This window comes from Pecten maximus, chromosome 10, assembly GCF_902652985.1.
Source record: "Pecten maximus chromosome 10, xPecMax1.1, whole genome shotgun sequence".
Taxonomy (NCBI): Eukaryota; Metazoa; Mollusca; class Bivalvia; order Pectinida; family Pectinidae; genus Pecten; species Pecten maximus.
Window position 1 is genome coordinate 36494650 of NC_047024.1, and position 23126 is coordinate 36517775.

Below are 23126 nucleotides of genomic sequence, written 5' to 3' on the forward strand. Positions count from 1 at the left end.
TTTTTTAATTATATATATTATATATTATGTATGACTGTATGTAATTATGGCCCTTATATAAACATCCATCAGTGTCAAACATATTGAGGAATTTGATTCCCTTCTCTCAAGAACCTCTTTTGAAGAAGAGCAATTTCTATGTTATTACAATCCAGGTAACGTTATAGTTTATTCTTTGATGTTTGATATCGCATATCAAGAAATTAAACATTTCACCTGCCAGAAAATCAGTTCAGAAGAATTCCAACAATAGAGATCATTTTAGAAACTTGAAGTTGCTAAATTGAAAGTGCAAGATTGCCAGCTGATGACCAATGAGGTGTTGAGAGAAGAGAAACATGTTCTCTGACACTTGGCCTTTGTGTATGTAGCATATAGAGCTTCCCAGTGACCGTGTATTTTGTATACATAGGTATAATGTCTTGATTCCAACTATTTATTATTAAATACTTTTTAAATATGTGTTTAAACTAAGACTGATGAACCTAAACCAAAGAAATTCTAGGGTTTTTACCCCAGTACCAATTATATACTTGTAAAATGTCTTCCCACCGTCTCCTACTTATGTTGTGTGTCGTGCTACCAGCTTAACTAAATGTATTCATTAGGACTACAAAACTCGTTGTTGTTGACTATATATTGCTGTGGCCATTTTATCGGTCGTGGGGCAGTGACACTTTGTTTGACCACCCATGTATGTGTTCAGCTATATATCTGCTGGCATAATTCTTTTTTTTTTTTCTTTTTTTTTTTTGTGACCAAACTTTAGTCACAAATTTATCTTTTACTGCCATTTTATGTATGTGTTCAATATTAAGATACAAATTGTTTGCTGTCAGCTGGCTTTTTTACAAGCAGATATTTGTTTATAATGCCCTTAGTTACGTTATGATTTACAGTTGGATAATTATCAGTTTCCTGATCAGATAGGAAACCTGACATTCCTTTGTTCTTCCAACCTGTTTGTAAACCTGTTGTTATGCAACAAAGTCTTGCAATTTGTTTATTAAATGCGTAGTATACTAGGTAGTGTATAAAAAGATACTGTTTCCTGAAATGAAGACTGATTTGTATATTCTGCATCAGACAGTTTGCTAACAGATGTTTGGCTTGAAGGATAATAACACCATCTAAGACAATTTAACTCGATTTAGTGAGAAGTTTTAACCTTTTAAGCAAGTGTTTATGACAACTACCAAACCTGTAAAATAATGAAATAATTATATTTTTATGAAAACAAATTGATATTATTGGTCTTTATTTTGTCCAAAAGATAAAATTGACAAAAAAACATCACTGAACTGGTTTTAGAATACTAATTGATGTAATATGTAATTGGTGCCTGAGCTATTTGAATATGAAGAAAGCTAAATGATTGAACTATGCCATGAACTCGCATGTCTTGATGTTTAGTATATGCAAACCTTGTGTTGGTATGTGGCGGTCCTGGGACCAGAGTACAGTTATCTTTGCCTTAGGAAGTTTCTCTCTTTCCATACATGTTTTGGCATATTATTAGTGTACTATTTATTATCTCTACGAGGAAATTTTGTCCATCTCCAATACATTCCATACATGTGTATAAAGTTATAGTATTTTTGAGAATTTGTTATCAGATTATATATGTTGATGTAACATATCGTGTACTGTTGAGAGCCACTGTTGCTTAGTGGAGAGCCACTATCGCTAAGGTAGAGAGCCACTGTTGCTAAGGTGGAGAGCCACTGTTGCTAAGGTGGAGAGCCACTGTTGCTCAGTGGAGAACCACTTGCCAAGGTGGATAAGTCAGTTGCTTGGAATAAGTGCCATATTCATTTGATGAGAAAGAAAGGGGTTCAACTCAATAGCTTTAAAATTATTTTAAAGTTCTATAAAGATTCGGATTCCATTTTGATTCGTTTATCCAGTTTCATTATTTATTTTAAAAGGTTATAATGTAAGAGTTGTCCCCCTTCATGCTAAGTGTGCTCCAGATGGAGAAATTATAAGTTTTGAAAAACAAACACAAAAGCTTCCATTTTGAGAAATGAAAAGAATGCAAATTATTGTTTCAAAATATACCATGTTTATTATGTCTATTGTGCTCACTTAAATATCATTTTTGTAAACAAGTTTTTGTTGTCGCTTCTACCTCAGTTGCATGTGGTAGGTTTGTAGGCAGAGTTCAGATACACAGCCGAACCACTGCCTTACCTAAGTTCAATTATGTTCTCATTTTTATAGTATTGAACAGCATTTCCTTATTTTTACAATATTATGAAACTTAAAGGTCGCTAACAAAACAAAAAGTGACTGGTTTGTACATGTCCACTACAAAAGATGTGACTCCTTTTAAGCCCAGCGAAGAGTTTTTGTCCCTGTAAACTGTAGTATTAGATATATTGTGTCTTTAGAGTGCTTACTGTGGTTTTGTATGTTATTGCGAAATGAATGCGCATGTCCATTGTTTTAGAAGTCTACTTATTGTAGCGTAGCAAACTAAAATAAAGCAATAATTAAGATATTTATCGTTATTGTGATATTTTCTCTCAATTTATGGTAAACCATAGCATATGGACAGAACACTTGTAGTATTTCTGACTAGGCATATACAAGTGATCTTTATCTCCTTGGAGAATAAAGGTTTGACTAGACATTGGAGATTGATCTTTAATCCTAAGATAAGTAACATTTCTGACGGACTTAAATGATTGACATTGAAAACCAGGAGAGTGACATTTCTGACCATACAGACGAGATTGACCTTTAACCCTTGGAAAGTAATATTTCTGACCATACAGACGAGATTGACCTTTAACCCTATAGCTAGGAGAGTATAACATTTCTGATCATACGGACCGGATTGACCTTTAACCCAAGGAGAGTATAACATTTCTGACCATGCAGACGAGATTGACCTTTAACCCTAGGAGAGTATGACATTTCTGACCATACAGACGGGATTGACCTTTAACCCTAGGAGAGTAACATTTCTGATCATACGAACCGGATTGACCTTTAACCCTAGGAGAGAAGCATTTCTGACAATGCAGACGAAATTGACTTTTAACCCCAAAGGAGTAATAGTTCTGAACACGCAGACGAGATGGGCCATGTCTATGTGTTGTCTTTAACTCTAAGGCTAACATGTACATGTACCTCATGATCGTTCCATTCCAAAAGGAAAGTATAGACCGAGGTGGTGTATCGTTGTTATCCTCTCGGTCTGCTGCCCCTCGTATTCCGAATAGAACACAGACGAATGACATATGAACAACATAAATATCAAAGTCCTTCCAGACTTTGTGAGATAATGATGTTTATAAAGAATATGAACAATTTAACAACCCATTTTGTAAGGCTGCTTGAAAAGGGCGTCCTGATGCTATATATACATTAATGCATAATAAAATGTGGCACGATTTGACGTTATCGTCTAAACATGACACGCGTTATATGAAGGTGTACCGATAACAACTGTTAGCTTGATTCCGTCAACACATGGGGATCACTATATGTTCCGCTATGTCAGAAGATGTGTGTATTTTGTAAAAGTTACGAAAAACACGAAAAATGTATTTAAAAACTTAAAGGTCATTTCAAGGTCTCAATGTAACTCTGTGCCAGGTTTGGTTGGAATAAGCTTAACTTAGTGCAAGGTGTTCCGAACGGTATGCACCTTCTGCTTTGTTCACTATTTAACTTAGAGCAAAAACAGTCCGGTTTCTAGGCATCCTTAATCCGCAGGTGCTTTTTTGACGACACCCGCCATGGAAATCTTAATCGAGTCACATTAGTCCTTACGGATGACAATGTCTTGTTATCATACTATACCCAGGATGGTGGAAACGGAACCACTACACGCAACACACATCTAACACGTCTTCTTGTTCTGGAAATAGAGCAGTTCGAAACTTTCCCCCATTGGTTCACATACATGCAGTGTGCATCTGTGGAAACCGTTTTTGGTTTTTTTTTTGTTTTTTTTTTGTTTTTTGTTGGTTTTTTGTCAGTATTCGAAATAGATCACGTCTAACTATATATCAAGTTGGTTAATTGAGCACAATGTTTACGGTGACGAAAAAAACGCCATAGTCCTGTCTTTGCGACTTCTCGTCGAAGGAAATTGAATTAATGTAAACGACCCGACCATCTCGTGTCAGTTTTAGTGCTGAAATAATGACATTCGTGTATGATAACTGATGCAAACGGTGCCATTGCTTTGAGTCGCCATGATCAAAAACAGTTATGCAGATTTCACAAAACTTTTGACGAATCCATTTACATACAGGTATCTTACAAACAGCAGAATGAACACTACAAAACAAGTTTTCTTGAAGAGTTGGATCCAGCCGTCGTAAAGCCCCTCCATTTCCCCATCGCCTGACCTTCTCGTTTTCATCGGGAAATAGGTATGCTCTTTCACTGTCTCAATGGCGCGCTTTGCGCCCTTCCATGCGCCGGGACCATTGAGGCGCCACTGTGTAGGCGTAGCTGGACCGAAGTATATCTTGTACCACAGTTTTGGGTCAGAGAAGAAGTATTTCAATAAATCTGGTTTACATCCGATCATTGAAGCCAGTCTGTCCATGTACTGGATTGAGTAAATCTGCAGGCTGTATCTTGGAGAGTCGATGAAGTTACGTGTGATGAAAGCCTTACGTTTCTCCACGAGTTCGAGTCGTTGAGAGGCACTGGGTAGCTCACATTTCCCGCTAAATACTCTTGTTATACACCTGGCTTGCATTTCTAATATCGGTGGCAGCGCACCAAACGGTTGAACCAAGCCAACAACACCAAGTGTGCACGGGTTTAAATTTGTAGGAAACACAAGCTCGTACAAGTATGGAAAATGGCCGTCAACTTTGATTATGTCATCGTCTAGAATTGGAAAGTCGAAATTGAACCCAGTTGCCAGGATGACGACATCAATGTTCTTCAGTTCTGTACCATCTTCAAATTTGGCGCCGTCGGTTGTGAACTCCTTCACGTTACACTTGATGTTGATGGTACCGAGTAAGATCCTGTTGGGAAGGTCGTCACTTATTGTCAGGGCACTTGCGTCAAAGCGTTTGTTCGGTGAGAGGCCATAGTTGGCATGGTTGTAGCGTCGGTTTAGGCGATGGAAGAACATTGGCCGCATAAGAGTCCATGGTAGTTTCATGGAAAACCGGTTGAGGGCGAGATGGTCAAAAGGAACGCCGTGGTCAGCTGCTCTCTGGATCACATAGGTCCCGCGCCGACTGGACATGTAAACCTGCATAGAAAGTCAACAGCAGAAAATTAATGGAACACTGACAAGTCGATGAAAGTAACCATGGAGACACGAGAATCATAATCATACGCGTGATGATTTTATAGAAAATACTATTTCTGATTATAACTGATAAACTGAATTTGTAGTACTCCCTTTATTTATTTCTGCATTAATTATCACAAAGGGAACCAGTTCCTAAGTATCAGTCTAAGGCCGGTAAAACCATATACAGAGCCAGTGTAAGGCCGGGATAACCATATACAGAGCCAGTCTGAGGCCGGGATAACCATATACAGGGCCAGTCTGAGGCCGGGATAACCATATACAGAGCCAGTCTGAGACCGGGATAACCATATACAGGGCCAGTCTGAGACCGGGATAACCATATACAGAGCCAGTCTGAGACCGGTAAAACCATATACAGAGCCAGTCTGAGACCGGGATAACCATATACAGGGCCAGTCTGAGACCGGTAAAACCATATACAGAGCCAGTCTGAGGCCGGGATAACCATATACAGAGCCAGTCTGAGACCGGTATAACCATATACAGGGCCAGTCTGAGGCCGGGATAACCATATACAGAGCCAGTCTGAGACCGTTAAAACCATATACAGGGCCAGTCTGAGGCCGGGATAACCATATACAGAGCCAGTCTGAGACCGTTAAAACCATATACAGGGCCAGTCTGAGACCGGTAAAACCATATACAGAGCCAGTCTGAGGCCGGGATAACCATATACAGGGCCAGTCTGAGGCCGGGATAACCATATAAAGGGCCAGTCTGGGGCCGGGATAACCATATACAGGGCCAGTCTGAGGCCGGGATAACCATATACAGAGCCAGTCTGAGACCGGTAAAACCATATACAGAGCCAGTCTGAGACCGGTAAAACCATATACAGAGCCAGTCTGAGGCCTGTAAAACCATATACAGAGCCAGTCTGAGGCCGGTAAAACCATATACAGAGCCAGTCTGAGACCGGTAAAACCATATACAGAGCCAGTCTGAGGCCGGGATAACCATATACAGGGCCAGACTTACGTGTTCGGCATGACGACTCAGTTCGCAGGCAACGTCCGATCCCGAATTACCAATCCCCACCACCAGGATTCTCTTCCCTTCGAACCCCCGGAAGTCCTTGTAGTCGTGGGTGTGCATGACCTTGCCCTTGAACTTGTCCAGTCCGGCCATTGTTGGCATGTGTGGTATATGAAGGTGTCCATTACACACAATAACATAATTCGTCCTCAATTTTCGCGACTTTCCCGATTCTAAATTCTTGACTACCGTTACCCAGCTTCCAGTCTTGTCGAAGTCGTCAGCTTTCTTAACGTTATCTACACTATGGCTGAAGTTGATATGCTTTCTCAAATTGAAGTTGTCTGCGTAAAGTTGGAGGTATTTTTTGAAGTGTTTGTGCCCCATAAAGTTTGGGAACTCCTTTGGGATTGGAAAGTCACTGTAACACGTCATCTCCTTACTGGTGTTGATACTACAGGAGTTGTATAGGCTTGGGTCGCCATCTTTTGACCACTTATGATAATTCCACAGTCCACCGACGTCCGTATCCTTCTCGAAGCATATTGGTTCCATTCCTTCGTCCAGACAGTGCTTGACCGCCGCCAATCCGGAAACTCCGGCCCCTACCACCAGCACAGTCTTAGTCATCTAGGGAGAACAAACCACGTGTGTTAAGTAATCTGGAAGGTTTACCTAATGTTTAAGTTATGTCAAGCATAGCCAAGCTTACAGACACTCACATTTTATATGAGATTTAGGAAACGAGCCTACGATCTTTTTGTCATCTCCTAGCAACCATCTTACGAACTAAAAATTAAAAAAATTAACGATGACTTTCCTCAATCCCTCGTGAAATGGAAACGACGGAAACAAATATAAGATTCTGTTGATGATGTAGCGATTTGTTGCTAAATTAAAATGTTTGTCCACAGAGCTGCGTCTTTATATCAACTTTAAACGCCAGATCTATATCATAATATTTATACTGGTTCATATTGATGTAAGTTTCATGTAAGATAATATATTTCATTACCGTCAGCGTGTTTGGTTAAAATAAACAACCACTTTTGAAACACCGCTAAAGTGCTCGAGGTTATGATCATAACTCGCAATGGTCAAACAGCCAATAACATTTACGGTTTAATGAATGTCATTTCTACTTATATATAGTATATATATAATATTATTGAAGACCTTACACAACTCAGAGAAGAACTTTGCTTGTAAAAGTAAATTAGTGACACTTAGATTCGCATTGTTTGGTTGCAGTAAGAAAATAATTATTTTCAATTTGCCATTTATATAGTGTGATTTGTTTCGGATATTCTTCAGAAACCAAGCGAGTAAAAGGATAAAATCAATGGAACACCTCTTTTATAATCTCCAAATGAATAAAACACAATGATAGCATCCCGAAATCTACACAAGGCTGAACATTGACAATGGAGTCCAAATATTTTTCGAAAAAAAAACTATGTTATGCTTCCAAATGAATAGAAAATTAAAAGCATACCTTGAAAGCCCTTTAAGACGGCCAGGATCCAGATGATTACATACAGTATATACCTGTGGCTGTAACACCTGGTCACACCTGTATAGAGCTTTATCTGTTCACCTATATACACGGGATAAAGGTGATAGCATGGTTATGTAATAGTTTTGTGACTTACAATAAATTGGAGGATAGTGTGTTAATATACCGTCTAAATACCAATACAAAGTTCACGACCTAGACAAAAGGCCGTACTGTAAATACTATTGATGCTGTAGACTGACTATGTTCCTGTTAAGTTATAGACAGATATAACCGGCATACTCCCCAACAACCTGGTACGAAAAGGAATAGAAAGCAGAACTTTGGTCGACGTCCCCACGGGTGTGTCGTTGAAGGCTGGGAAGAGGCTGTTGCATTGAGCCTGGCGGGAGTTGTCACGTTGGCGCCACCACAACTGCGATAACGCGTTATGGCCGAAATCAGCCACCATAGGTTCAGTACGCAGTGTTGTGATAATTGTTGTCCACTGATATAGATATCAATGTCCAATCCATGTGTTTCGTAAGTGTCCGGATATAAAACAAGGGGTCAAGGTGGTGACTTTAGTTGGTCAATTGTTTTGAAGATGAGAAAGTAGGTTAATTAAGCATCCACAAACGTACAGCTTTACACTTACAGACAAGTCTTTATAGTCTTTAATAACATATTCATACTCACGGGACTATTCCTTATCATTGGTGTTACAGTTTACGTTCCGGATGATTTGTATGTGCATTGTGTTAAGTAACTAATATTGAGTACGGTCAGTGCATGTCTTTTACATTGATTTCAATACGTTTCCCCAGTATTACATAGTAATTAATATTACTTTATCACGTTGCGAAATCGAAAGATATGGTCGGTGTTGAGGTTTCACAATTCACAGAGCAAAACTGTCAAGATTGAAATTTCGATCAAACAGAAAAAACAGAGCCCAAGATATGATTTGTATCTTGTTAATATATCATCGAATTGGGACAACTTCTCAACACTGTTTACTTAAGAACTTAGCAAACGTGGTCTGATGGTTAAAACAACGAATGAAGGTCGTTCATGGATATTCATATCTAACCAATATCAGTAAAACCCTTGACCTCATCTTGTTTCATTTGGAAGCAAAAGCATTGACGGTTTATACCGTCCTATAATAACATACAGGGCAGCTAACACTATCTTACCAGACCAGAAGTTTGTTTTAATCCCAATAATCATGATATATAGATCTCAGTTAGATGTCTACCTGGCTGGAAAATAAAAGCTCTTTTGTACAACACAGTAAAATCAATAGAGGGCATCACCAGAGTGTATTTATTAGGGTATTCGTAGTTAAAAGAAACATTTGTTCAAATATCGCGTTGAATGATATAATATTGAAATATCCCGGTTCTGTCGGTGGAGACACCTACCGACTGAATTAAACTAAAGTTCGACAACCTCCTGAAATTGGACGAGGATAGCAGAACAGGCGTATGACCAAAAACGATTATGAATCCTTTCTCTCGGACTGTAGGCAGTATCGCGGTCAAAAGAACCTCCGCGTCAGCGGAAGTGACGACTTCTGAGTTCAGAAAGCGGATGAAGCAAGCATCAGCAGTTCCGGTAAGTATTTTAGGAAACAAGGCGTTTTCACAGTACACTTCATCGACCCGTTCTCTGGAAAAGTCGGCCATTTGTTGACTTAAATCCTGGCCTATTGTGTAACTTTCCGGAAATGCTTCCTTCAGTGTGGACAAAAACACCCCTGTGGAACAAGCTGGATCATAGAACCTTCCAGCTGACATGTCTATAGTTTCCAGGAATTGAATAGTGTATTGTCGGAGACGCTCTTCTCCACAACTTAACATGGTATCGTACACGTTATCAACTGCCCACCCTTCCGCGGGGGAACAAAGCTCCTTCCTGTCGGGTTCTCTAAGGAGCGGGAATGGACAACGTATTTCTACGCTGGAAGAATCTCCTGCCATGATATCAGAAAAAAGCTTGAGTTTCTCGGAGTTCGTTAACGGGAAATAGGTGATTTGTACTTCATTCTCTGTGACGCGTTCATCACAAAACAGACCTAGGACCATATCGGCAGTCACCAAGCTGCAATGGAGTTCAGGTATTTTCCCGGCGATCCAGTAATCGGACAGAATCTTCCTTCCAACTAATCTCCGAATGCCAGATAGTCCACCGTATATTCCAACGTCAAGGAAAAATATACTTTGAGGAAAATCACAAAACTTTTCATTAATACGCCTCGTGTCTCTTTCCACGACATTTCCCCACAGAATAATCTTGACTGTAGTTGTACCCGGGGAGATCTTGTTGTCTTCGTACCTTTTGAGTTCGTTTAGGATGAGAGTCAGACATTTCCTGTCGAATGGTTGGGAGGAAGCCTTACTCAACGTTTCCTGTAGAATGGTCTTCCCGGAATCCCATTCCCCAGACGACAGGAGCTTCCTCGCCATGAGAAAGTCCTTCCTAATTTCCGGGTCGTGAACATCTTTGAATATACCATCGTAGCTTGTGATGGCGTCCGTTCGGAGATTTGAGTCGTCTGCCATGTTGAATGTTAGTTAAATTATGTGTCAGTATTGTAGGTACTCTGAGCACAATAAGAGTGTGTGGTGCTGCTATCTGTTGACCACCAGGAACATTCCCACACATTACCGTCTATAGACACGCCTTACGTAGCCGTTATCACAGTCTGTGGTATAAATGTACTAAATGTGTTTAAAAAATAAATAAACGGGATATTTTGACACTCATCTGGATATTTTTGTCACATCTGTCTAATTATAGATTACTATATAATATCGATAAGATCTCAGCTGTTTTGAATCCACTAGATTCTAACATTTTATGGACCCTACCATATGAGCTTATGGACACGAGTGTGATTTTTATTCGTGACATATACGGTATATAAGAGTTTAAAACAGCCTCGCAGTAACCTCAGATAATCTATAGTCTATTTGGTGTATGGTTATGTCAATAACAGCCTCGCAGTAACCTCAGATAATCTATAGTCTATTTGGTGTATGGTTATGTCAAAAGAGGGCGTGTGCTTTTATAAACTGTGCCAAAGTGTTATGTAAAACAGATGGTTTCTACTACACAGAATCTTATGACTATTAGATATTCTCATGACAGATTAACTTCCACCAAAATGTTTTTTACATTAATAGCTATATCGCAACCTTCAAACAAAATGGTGAGTGATTTTGTTTATGATATGTATATTGATGTTGTCATCGTCCGAAAAAAAAACCATTTTACCTCTGACGGTCATTGAAGTTATCCAATCACCGAGTGCTGCGTAAAAAAACACGTGTACGATATTCCTCTCATTAGTCCGGACATACAAAACCACATGTACGACTCCTCTAATTAGTCCGGACTTACAAAACCACATGTACGATTCCTCTCATTAGTCCGGACTTACAAAACCACATGTACGATTCCTCTCATTAGTCCGGACTTACAAAACCACACGTACGATTCCTCGAATTAGTCCGGACATACAAAACCACATGTACGTTTCTTCTCATTAGTCTGGACTTACAAAATCACATGCATGATTCTTCTAATTAGTCCGGACTTACAAATCAACATGTACGTTTCTTCTCATTAGTCTGGACTTACAAAACCACACGTACGATTCCTGTAGTCAGTCCGGACTTACAAAACCACATGCACGATTCCTCTCATTAGTCCGGACTTACAAAACCACACGTACGATTCCTCGAATTAGTCCGGACATACAAAACCACATGTACGTTTCTTCTCATTAGTCTGGACTTACAAAATCACATGTATGATTCTTCTAATTAGTCCGGACTTACAAATCAACATGTACGTTTCTTCTCATTAGTCTGGACTTACAAAACCACACGTACGATTCCTGTAGTCAGTCCGGACTTACAAAACCACATGCACGATTCCTCTCATTAGTCCGGACTTACAAAACCACATGTACGATTCCTCTCATTAGTCCGGACTTACAAAACCACACGTACGATTCCTCGAATTAGTCCGGACATACAAAACCACATGTACGTTTCTTCTCATTAGTCTGGACTTACAAAATCACATGTATGATTCTTCTAATTAGTCCGGACTTACAAATCAACATGTACGTTTCTTCTCATTAGTCTGGACTTACAAAACCACACGTACGATTCCTGTAGTCAGTCCGGACTTACAAAACCACATGCACGATTCCTCTCATTAGTCCGGACTTACAAAACCACATGTACGATTCCTCTCATTAGTCCGGACTTACAAAACCACATGTACAATTCCTCTCATTAGTCCGGACTTACAAAACCACATGTACGATTCCTCTCATTAGTCTGGACTTACAAAATCAAACGTACGATTGCTCTCATTAGTCCGGACTTACAAGACCACATGTACGATTCCTCTCATTAGTCCGGACTTACAAAACCACCTGTACGATTCCTCTCATTAGTCCGGACTTACAAAACCACATGTACGATTCCTCTCATTAGTCCGGACTTACAAAACCACATGTACGATTCCTGTAGTCAGTCCGGACTTACAAAACCACATGTACGATTCCTCTCATTAGTCCGGGTATACAAAATCAAACGTACGATTCCTCTCATCAGTCCGGACTTACAAAACCACATGCACGATTCCTCTCATTAGTCCGGACTTACAAAAACACATGTACGATTCCTCTCTAGTTCGTACACACAAAACGTCGTGTATCATTCCTTTTGCCAGTTTGAAAGTACAAACCACATGTACGATATTGCTCTTGTCAGTCCAAACGTCCTTTGAATTATACAGCGATACTCATCATTGCTGTGCTCATAAAGTGATGTCCCCCTTTTATCACTGGTTGTAGTCCATCTGAACAGGTTTTATTGAAAAGCATTGTAGAGTACATTGTGTCTGTATTATGATAAGGTGGCCTGCATCTGTTACATCTATTGGAGTATCGATATGATAATAAACCAGTTTTTGGTAAGTTACAGCTGTAGATTCCGTTAAAATGTTATATTACTTTGTACGCCAATCATTGATTAAAATATCTCGTGATAGGTTTTTTGATATACATGTACATGTATAGGTTGTATAGGTCATTTTAGAAAACACCAAACAGAATCCATTACCTGTGTTTAAGTATGGCCAATTCATTTACCCAGAGCAGTATGATGGCATGACTTCAGGAAGTGCTCGTCAGCAACGGTAACCGCTTAGAGGGACGTTTAGTGGAAACGACATAGAGGTTTGATCAGAGGTCCTGATGTATTTTGAAAATATATTAGAGTTCAATTCGTGGATTGAAGAATGATCTACATGTATGTGGGTATTACTGAGTACTTTGTGGAACTAGGCTGAGTGTGGACGCCATCTTGTGTTTGAAGGATTAAAAAATGGAGGTTTGATTTTTTTTTTATTTAAACATATTTCATTTGTATCAATATATACAAGAGGATTGGGCACAAGTTTTCAAACTTATATGAAGCCCTTTCCTAATTATCATGATTTTTTACAATTTTTATACAAGATGACATGACATTTGAAATATTAACAATTATATTTGGGGAGAAAGAGAGAGAGAGAGGGAGAGACTGAGAGAGAGAGAGAGAAACAGAGAGACAGAGAGACAGAGAGAGAGGTATTACGATTCGAATTTATTCAAATATTCAATTGATAAATTTAGTTTAATTATTTACTAAGCAAACAAACAAATCCGATTTCGATAGCAGAAGATTAAACTGTTCGCTGCACAAAAACACACTGCTATTTCTAATGTTCGTTATATCCTGTTCCATGGTAAGCTTTCTCCGTTCGATCCATTGCCTTCTGGAAAAAATATTCGTTTCTCTTGCGCTATCGGAATCGGAAGAGACTTTATAAATACATTTTTTTTAACTGTCAATATATATATGTATGTATAATATTTCACAATACTGATTAAGAAAAGAGAAAACGGGGAATTAAAATCTTCTTGAGTCAAGAATGTATTTCTGAGTGATTTGGCTTATCATAAAATTATCTTCAATGGATAAATCATTGTTTCCATATAATAATAGTTGCAGGTCTAGTGGCATGAAATTGTTTAGATTTCGGAACAATTCGATTCTCTGTTCAAAGTAATTTTGACAAATAAAGAAGTAGTGGTATGCATCCTCAATAGGATGTCCACACTGACAATGGCGATAATCAATAAGATGTGATTGGAAAAGGTCATTTTTTAGAATACTACATTTGTTTCTTAATCGCGCATGCAATATATTAGATTTTCTATTTCCAACTGAGTAATGGGTAGGTACTTGTGTTCTATTTGAGATCGATTTTTTAAATACTGAATATGAAATACTATGTCTAATCTCTAGATCTGAAGTCTGAAATTCGGTAGAGAGTAATTATTTGCATCACGTAGGTTATAATGTGAGTTTTCAGATACCAAGGGAGGTAATAAAGTGGATAAGTAATTAGGAGTGAGTTGGTTAGTAATTTTATAGAATAGTTGTAGTTTTCTTCTAGAACGACGATTTACAAGAGGTTCTAATCCACTTTCAGAGTATAATGAGAGCCTGCTAGCAAAGGAAGGTGATCCGGTAATTATTCTTGCAATTTCTAAATTTAATTTTTCCAAATTATCTGCATCACTGAGAGAATATCCATCCCAAACCTCGCAACAATATTCAAATAAAGGCAGAATATATGACTTGTAAATTTTATACAGAGTTTGTCTATTTAAGATATATTTGAGCTTTCTGAGAATACTTACTTGTTTAGATACATTTTTGCATATGCTTTCAATGTGTCGAGACCATTTACAGTTTACATCTAATGTTACGCCTAGGTGTTTGTGGTGATCAACAAATTCTACATCTATATTATTAAATCTAATGTCTATAACATGTTCATGTTCATTTTTTGAAATTAGTAAGGCTTCCGTTTTCAGAGGGTTAAATTTCACCAACCAGGTTTCTGCCCAATTTTGAATTTTTGCTAAGTCATTATTTATTTTAATTTCAATTTCAAATGGTGATCGACCAGAACATAATAAAGAGGTATCATCAGCAAATAATTTTGAAAGACTATCGAGATTATCAGATATGTCGTTTATGTAAAGAATAAAAAGTAGTGGGCCCAATACAGATCCTTGTGGCACGCCAGCATTAGTAGTCCTAACGGAAGATTTACTGTTTCCTACAAAAAACATGCTGTTTCCTGTTACTTACATAATTTTTTAACCAAATTAGAAGTTTCCCATTAATTCCATAATTCGCTAACTTTACATACAGTCGCTTATGCCACACACGATCGAACGCTTTGGAGATATCACAAAATACTAGACAGGTTGGTTGATTTTTTTCCAAATTTTCACATAAGGTATTGTAAATTTCTATCATTTGATGGACGGTAGAATGACCAGATTGGAAACGAGATTGGTATTTATAAATAAGTGAGTTTTCAAGCAAATAGTTATTCAAATATTTAACTACTAAACGTTCAAAAACTTTACCGATAGTGCTTAGTAATGAAATAGGCCTATAATTAGAAGAAACGTGTTTATCCCCTTTTTTTGAATAATGGCATAACTATTGCTAATTTCCAGTGTTCCGGGAAAATACCAGTATCAAGAGAGTATCTAAATATTAATGATAATGGGTAGGCTATAGAAAATGCTGTATTTTTTAACATATTGTGGCTAATTCCGTCGTGACCTACAGCTTTGTAAAGAGATAAAGATTTAAGTATGTCGGCAATGTCGCTGAGTTGAAAATGTATGTCTGATATCGTAGCGTCAGTCCTTAGTTCGACCTCTGGCTCGTCAATGTCTGTATCGTCAATGGTAGAAATGGAAACAAAGTAATCATTAAGTATATTGGCTTTATCGACGTCTGTCATTACAAGATTTCCGTTTGTATGTACAAGCGGTGGTATAATATTAGCAGTGTCAGAAGTTTTTATTAATCTCCGAACAATTTTCCAAAAATTACGTGGATTTGAAGAAGAATAACGATCTAGAATACCATTTATATCCGCATAGAAAAGTTCTTAGTATGTTTTTTAAGATTGTTGACATGGTTACGTTGTTTCCGAAAATTCGTCAAATTTTTTACAGAGCGATTTGATTTAAAAACTTTTAAAAGTCTGTCTCTTTTCCTAATTTCTCGGCGAAGGTCAGAATTAAACCAGGACTTGTCGTTAGGTCTAATTATAACAGTTTTAGTAGGTATGCACTCACTGGCTATGTCCAAATATTTATCAGTAAATTTTTTACACATTTCGTCTGGGGAGTGCGTCATAGAGAACAAGTCAACCCAGTCCGTATCGTCTAGTTTGTTATTAAACAGTTCATAATTTGCTTCATTATAACATCTTATAATTCGTTTATACGTCCTTGTAATATTAGTCCCTACTGTTAGTTCTATTGTCGTCGCTTTATGGTCAGACAGGTCATCGTCAATGTCGATTACTTCAGAAAAGTTATACGTGCACGTGTCCGAGATTAAGATGGGGTCTAGTAGGGTGGAACTCGTGCGCGTCGTGCGCGTAGGTTTGTCGATCGTGTTTGTCATGTTAAAAGAGTGGATGATATCGTAAACAGCGTGTGTGTTTTCTACAGTTAACATATCAACATTTATATCTACAACTAATATAATATGAGGAGTTTCCTGAATAGCAGTGTCAACAGAGTTACGTAAATGGTTCCAAAATGCATGTGCGATATTTGGAGGCCTATACAGAGTACACAGAAGATATTTTTTTGATGGAAATTGAATCTCTGTCCAAATTACCTCGCCCACTTGAAATTCTAAGTCATCTCTACGCCGGGTGCACAAAATACTGGATGTACATGTATACACGACTATCCCCCCTCCCGGAGTTCCCCGGTCCTTACGGTATAATTTATAACCACCCAGGAGTATATCAGCGTCATTAAGGGTAATAGGTAGTGGTGTAACATTGAAAGTTTTAAAAAATGATAATTTGTTGCATGATTGTATAACATACACATTTTATATATTAAAACGATTGTTAATTGAAGCTGTACACAAATATTAAATGAAATAGTAAAAAATATGGTGGGAAATTGAAAATACTTACTTTTTGTGTCTTGAATAGGATTGAAGCATACGAAATTGTAAAGTGTTGCAACTGTGAAAATAAAAAGTTGATATTATATTTCAGAGGCTATTAAAACCATAAGGCTATATAAAATATTCAAATAACAAGAAACAATTATAAAACGGTATCAATTTAGGTAACCACATTGTTTCCAAGTAGCCATTTTTATTTTAATTGAAGGGAAATAACTCTTATGAACTACTTTTTTTAAAATAAGTATGGAGAGTCACGATTGATATAAATTGTCATTGATATAAAATATATTTTACAAGAAGACCAATTTAGCCATAACCTCTTGTGTTATCCTATTGCAAAATTTTTTGTTATACTTTTATTATATTTCTGGTATATTTCTTCACTATTGTAATACCATACTTAACCATTTCTTTAATACATGTACTATGTAATAATGTCCACATAATTGACAATACAATAGTTTAAAATTGAAACATAAACATCACAATTATCATGTATAAGGTGTGTTTTTTAAATATGTGTGTCAATTTTAAATCTTGCTTATATTTGTACCTTTACATTCATTGATTTATTACTTATAAATCAATGAATTTCACTGCTGAAGCCATGAAGTCACCATAAAGGTTGTCTACTTCATAAGCTTCCTCCTCCCCCTCGTATAACACCTCATACACTGCATTCTTTGCGCCGTCTTTTCCTTTCAACACATCCGTCACGCTTCCAGTAACACCACTTTTTAGTGCCACTATCATCAACCACCCACTCATGTAAGATAGTTCGCCCTACGAACTTCACGTTGGTATTACGTCTTTGTCTGAATAAAAAAAAAATTAAATGATAATTATGATAACTCTGTTAAAGGGCACATAAACATGCCACATTCTGTTAAACAATATGTAAATGTGCAGTGTTGAAATACTTAAAAATACATAAATGTTTAATACGAAAACGTGTTGTACCTTGCACTGCTGTTGGAAGAGGAAGGACCAGGACTTGCTGGGGAATGCTTGTCACTTCTGTCGCATGTCTTCACCTTGGTATTACGTCTTTGTCTGAATAAAAAAATAATTACAATTAAAATTATGATAATTATGATAACTCAGGTAAAGGCCATATAAACATGCCACATTCTATTAAACAATATGTAAATGTGCAGTGTTGAAATACTTATAAATACATAAATGTTTAATACGAAACCTTGCACTGCTGTTGGAAGAGGAAGGACCAGGACTTGCTGGGGAATGCTTGTCACTTCTGTCGCATGTCTTCACCTTGGTATTACGTCTTTGTCTGAATAAAAAAATAATTACAATTAAAATTATGATAATTATGATAACTCAGGTAAAGGCCATATAAACATGCCACATTCTATTAAACAATATGTAAATGTGCAGTGTTGAAATACTTATAAATACATAAATGTTTAATACGAAACCTTGCACTGCTGTTGGAAGAGGAAGGACCAGGACTTGCTGGGGAATGCTTGTCACTTCTGTCGCATGTCTTCACCTTGGTATTACGTCTTTGTCTGAATAAAAAAATAATTACAATTAAAATTATGATAATTATGATAACTCAGGTAAAGGCCATATAAACATGCCACATTCTATTAAACAATATGTAAATGTGCAGTGTTGAAATACTTATAAATACATAAATGTTTAATACGAAACCTTGCACTGCTGTTGGAAGAGGAAGGACCAGGACTTGCTGGGGAATGCTTCTCACTTCTGTCGCATGTCTTCACCTTGGTATTACGTCTTTGTCTGAATAAAAAAATAATTAAAATTAAAATTATGATAATTATGATAACTCAGGTAATGGCTACATAAACATGGCACATTCTATTAAACAATATGTAAATGTGCAGTGTTCAAATACTTATAAATACATAAATGTTTAATACGAAACCTTGCACTGCTGTTGGAAGAGGAAGGACCAGGACTTGCTGGGGAATGCTTGTCACTTCTGTCGCATGTCTTCACCTTGGTATTACGTCTTTGTCTGAATAAAAAAATAATTACAATTAAAATTATGATAACTATGATAACTCAGGTAAAGGCCATATAAACATGCCACATTCTATTAAACAATATGTAAATGTGCAGTGTTGAAATACTTATAAATACATAAATGTTTAATACGAAACCTTGCACTGCTGTTGGAAGAGGAAGGACCAGGACTTGCTGGGGAATGCTTGTCACTTCTGTCGCATGTCTTTTTTTGTCTTGTTGGCCGTCTGGGTTTTCTTCCTTTGCTCTTGATAGTTTCTTTCTTTTCAAACTGTAAAAAAAGTCAATATATATTATATTATACTGAAAATTATCATCATAAATTTGTTGCAATCAATCTTGTTACATTTTCATGACAGACTTGCATTGTATCAATTTAAAACAAAAATAAGTACACTTACCTTACCTATGAATTTCTACTCTTGTCTGAAATTCTTTTCTGTTCCCCATAATCATGAGAAATATATCCAATGCCAAATTATTTTGTTTTTCATTCATGAATATGAAAATGTGTAGCTTACCTTACCTCAATAAATGATACTGGTATATTATACAGGTTCCCTTGACAAGTGGTTGTTGGTTACCATATTTATGAAACTTGATGAAATTAATTTACAAACTTTCAAAAGATGGACATTTAGCTAAGTGTTTTTTCTACTTTGTAAAGTAAGTAACAAGAGTTTCATAAATATGATAACAAACAGTTGATACAGTTTTCTATCGGTAGCTATAATGACTAATAAACCTACCCATAGTCCAGGTTCTCTAATTCCTGTAGTAGTTTTATGCCTTGGAGATGCCAATTCTGGTAATATGGCTTTAAAGTAAAAACTTTTCAGTTTTGGCAGCATTGTATTGGTCCATAATTGTTTGTCGACGTAAATCCTTTCCACGTGAAGTTGGTATGGATTTGTCGAGTGTACAACAAAATCTACCAAAGAGTAGTTTGCTATATTCATTTGTCCCTGTATCTGGTAGTAGTAGTTGTGGTTTTCTTTTAAGGTAAGTTTTGAATTCACAGTCTCTAAGCAAAATGACTTCATTTCCTTACTTGCTTCATTTAGATTTATTGGCTTTTGATGAAGCAAGTTTTTGATCTCAATCAATCCAGTCTCACCATTTTTCTCTGTAACTTTTCCATCTGGACTGGTTGCTAAATATGGGTGTTCCTTACTGATTACTAACCCTACTGGTTCATGGGTTACAATTTTGTTATGGCTTGTTTTCATGTAATTCTTGTATTCCAATATGGTAATTCCTTCTTCTCGAATTCCGCGTCTGGTGTAACAATTACTAAATGGTTGCCCATGAACAAGCCTTTCCACAGCTTTAGTAACCGGTTTAGTGGGGTCTTTCTTCGTAATCAAACCGAAGTTGGACGATGTGATCCTTTTACTTCGTTCGGATTTCCAGACTTGTGATTCTGATTGCGATTTGGTTTCTTTCTCAATAAGAGCTATCTGTTGGACCGGCAAATCTACATGTTTCTGGAAATAATCCGTACACTTATTGTGAAGTTCTTTTTGCGTAATATCGGATACACATTCAAGGACATCTGGTCCATAATCTCTTTTGGCCCTTTTTGATGACGATTGCTTGCCATTTTCTTTTTTATCTCTTTGCTTTATTTTCTGTTTTTTCTTTGGATCTTTTAGTTGAATTCAAAGCATTCTCCCTACTTTGGTACACTCTTTTGAAGTGGTTTCCTGGTTTGGAGGTTGTGCACTTTTCCCATACAATAGGAGACCACTGTGGACCGAAGTTTTTCCTTAAACACCCTCCAAAACATCTGGTATTCCATGATCCCATATTACATCTTTTGACGTATTTTCCACCATCAAACTTCGCTCGAATGGACATGAAGGATTCCGCAAGGTTGGTACTGAAATTTCCTATCAGTTGACTACTCTTGGCAGCTATCCTGGCAAGCAGACGAGAAATGTCATGCAACATTAATTTGTCAAGGAATGATGAATAGGGCACGTCACCACGCGACTCTTCCTCTGCTTCCAAGGATGTAGTGTCATGCCATATATATGACAGCTCCTGCAAAATGTTGGTAGTTTCCAATACATCAGATGGTGATGAAGATGAATTTGAAGATGGAGATGGAGATAAAGGTGCAGCTGAAGTTGAAGGCGAATTTGAAGGCGCAGTTGAAGATGAAGGCGCGGTTGAAGTAGAAGACGTAGAAGTAAGACATGAAGTTGGATTTTTGGACTTACAAAAATCAGTACAATTTGAGTGATCCCCAAAGATATGGTGTACTGAATTAATAATGTCATGCTTCAATAGCTTCACTTTCTGATTGTGGCTCATTGTATTGTCATTTGACCTTAGTCTGATGGCACATCTGACTGAACTTGTAAGACGAACTCTCACACGTTTTGTCAGTTTGTCTTTCCCTTTGTATTGGGGGTTTTCATCAACCAGTTTTTTCAAGATTTGAACGCAGACATTTACAGATATGATTAGCACATTCTAATTTAGTAATGTCTCTACCCCAAACCGGCACATTTTCTTGAAGTTTTTGAAAAACAGAACTATCACCATCTGCTATTACCTTGGTGTATCTGACCCCATGCAAGCTTTCAGCTTTCATAAAACCTTCCAGAATCATATCAGACTCCATGGCTTGTGAGGATTCAGTCCAATTTCTGAAACACCGATGAGGTTTTGGAACGGTATTGGATGTGGATGCCATACTGCAAATAGAACAATGCTTGTTCCTAACACCTAAATACAACAGTTTACCGGTCTCTGCCCCAATTATAACGGCACAACCTCCCATAGCATTGTATGTGTGCTTATGTGTCCTTTTACTCCACCCGCCATCACATATGACAGTAATGCACGGTATCCCATTGCTATAACGGCCCTTTTCCATCGCAATCCGCCTTTCTTCTGCTCCGGCCTCTAACAAGTCTTGGGTGGCCACATTCTGCCACATATCTCCAATTTCTTGCTCAAGTTTACTGAAAGTCTTCTGTGTCATTCCTGGACTATCAAGGGTACCCATCATCTCATTGAGCCTAGACAAACCTCCACCAGTTGCCATGTTGGCCCACACAGCTCTCATATTAATGTCATAATGGTGACTGGTTGGGGTGTGTAACACGGGGCTAGTTTTGAAATCAAATTTCTTTTTACATCCCTGACATTCCACCAATATTTGGCTTGCAAGACCAAATGTAGCAATCTCTTTGACTAAACGAATGGGAGATACATCTTGGGATACTAATCTGCCAGCTTCTTGGCATAGAACAGTGTGTTTTGTGATGTCAGCAATGTGAGTTTGCAACATTTGCAAATTGATGAGTCTATATCCTTCATTTGCAACATTAGAAACTCTGGTAAATTTGAACTTCAAACTACTCTCACATGATGTCCGGGTTAATTTGTACAAGTCAGACTGACAGTTAGATGTAAACAACAGTGTTCTATTTCTGTGTGGTGTAACATTTTTGGCTATTTTGTATTTACGCAGAATTCTTTTTCTGAACACCTTCAATATGACTGATAAATTTGATTTGGTATTGACTTTCACTTTGTATGTTTGCTTTCGTAAACCATATAAAACCTTCCTTTGTGCACCCTTGGATCCTCCTGGAAGTCCAAATCTTTTCTTTTTTGATATTGACTTGTTAGCCATGGCTAATTACATAGTTGTAACACGCGTACGAAAAACATCTCCCACTACCTCTGTGTGCCTCCATATTTTTTTGTGACGTGTGTCATGCAAATAATTACAACAAAACGTGCATAAAAATATATTCTATACTCACCTATTTTCATATATAAACATTTAATTTGTTCCAGTGCCTGTGTATTCCAAAAACAATTATGATAAAAAAACATCTTACCTTCGTAGACGAAGTTCCCCGAATCGTGGAAACTAAGTAAGTTGTGTTCACACTCTTACAATATTTCACAAATTTAACCTATATATTGAAAGATCGGAAAACCGGACGATTGTCTATCTGTTGATATGAAATTAAGCTAAAGGATAGCGTATAACAAATAAATGATCAACTTACAAACTCAATGAAAACTAGTTGAACTTCGAAGCAATGGCAACTACCGGGACCGAATGACTGCTATCCTGTACACAAAACGGATATTGTTACGCATAAAAAAAGGACTGAGCATACAGCAAAAAACATAAATTTTCGTCAACCAAACTAAACATACTTATTGTATAACGATTCAAATTGTTGTAGACAAATAAAACGGATACAAA

The 23126-nt window shown here is 37.4% G+C and overlaps 1 protein-coding gene across 1 annotated transcript; it reads right to left on the reverse strand.

The window, feature by feature from the left end:
- Nucleotides 1-717: 717 nt before the first annotated feature.
- LOC117336385 (dimethylaniline monooxygenase [N-oxide-forming] 2-like) lies at nucleotides 718-8956 on the reverse strand. Its single transcript, XM_033896889.1, has 3 exons — nucleotides 7773-8956; nucleotides 6281-6907; nucleotides 718-5236 (listed from the first exon to the last, which is right to left on the reverse strand). Exons 2-3 carry the CDS (start codon nucleotides 6905-6907, stop codon nucleotides 4226-4228), a joined length of 1638 nt encoding a protein of 545 aa, XP_033752780.1. The 5' UTR covers nucleotides 7773-8956; the 3' UTR covers nucleotides 718-4225.
- Nucleotides 8957-23126: the final 14170 nt, after the last annotated feature.

Coding starts and splice junctions, on each gene's coding strand:
- LOC117336385 (XM_033896889.1), bottom strand. CDS start 6,907: ATGACTAAGACTGTGCTGGTGGTAGGGGCCGGAGTTTCCGGATTGGCG. Junction 5,237..6,280: donor TGAGTCGTCATGCCGAACAC/GTAAGTCTGGCC, acceptor CTTTCTATGCAG/GTTTACATGTCCAGTCGGCG.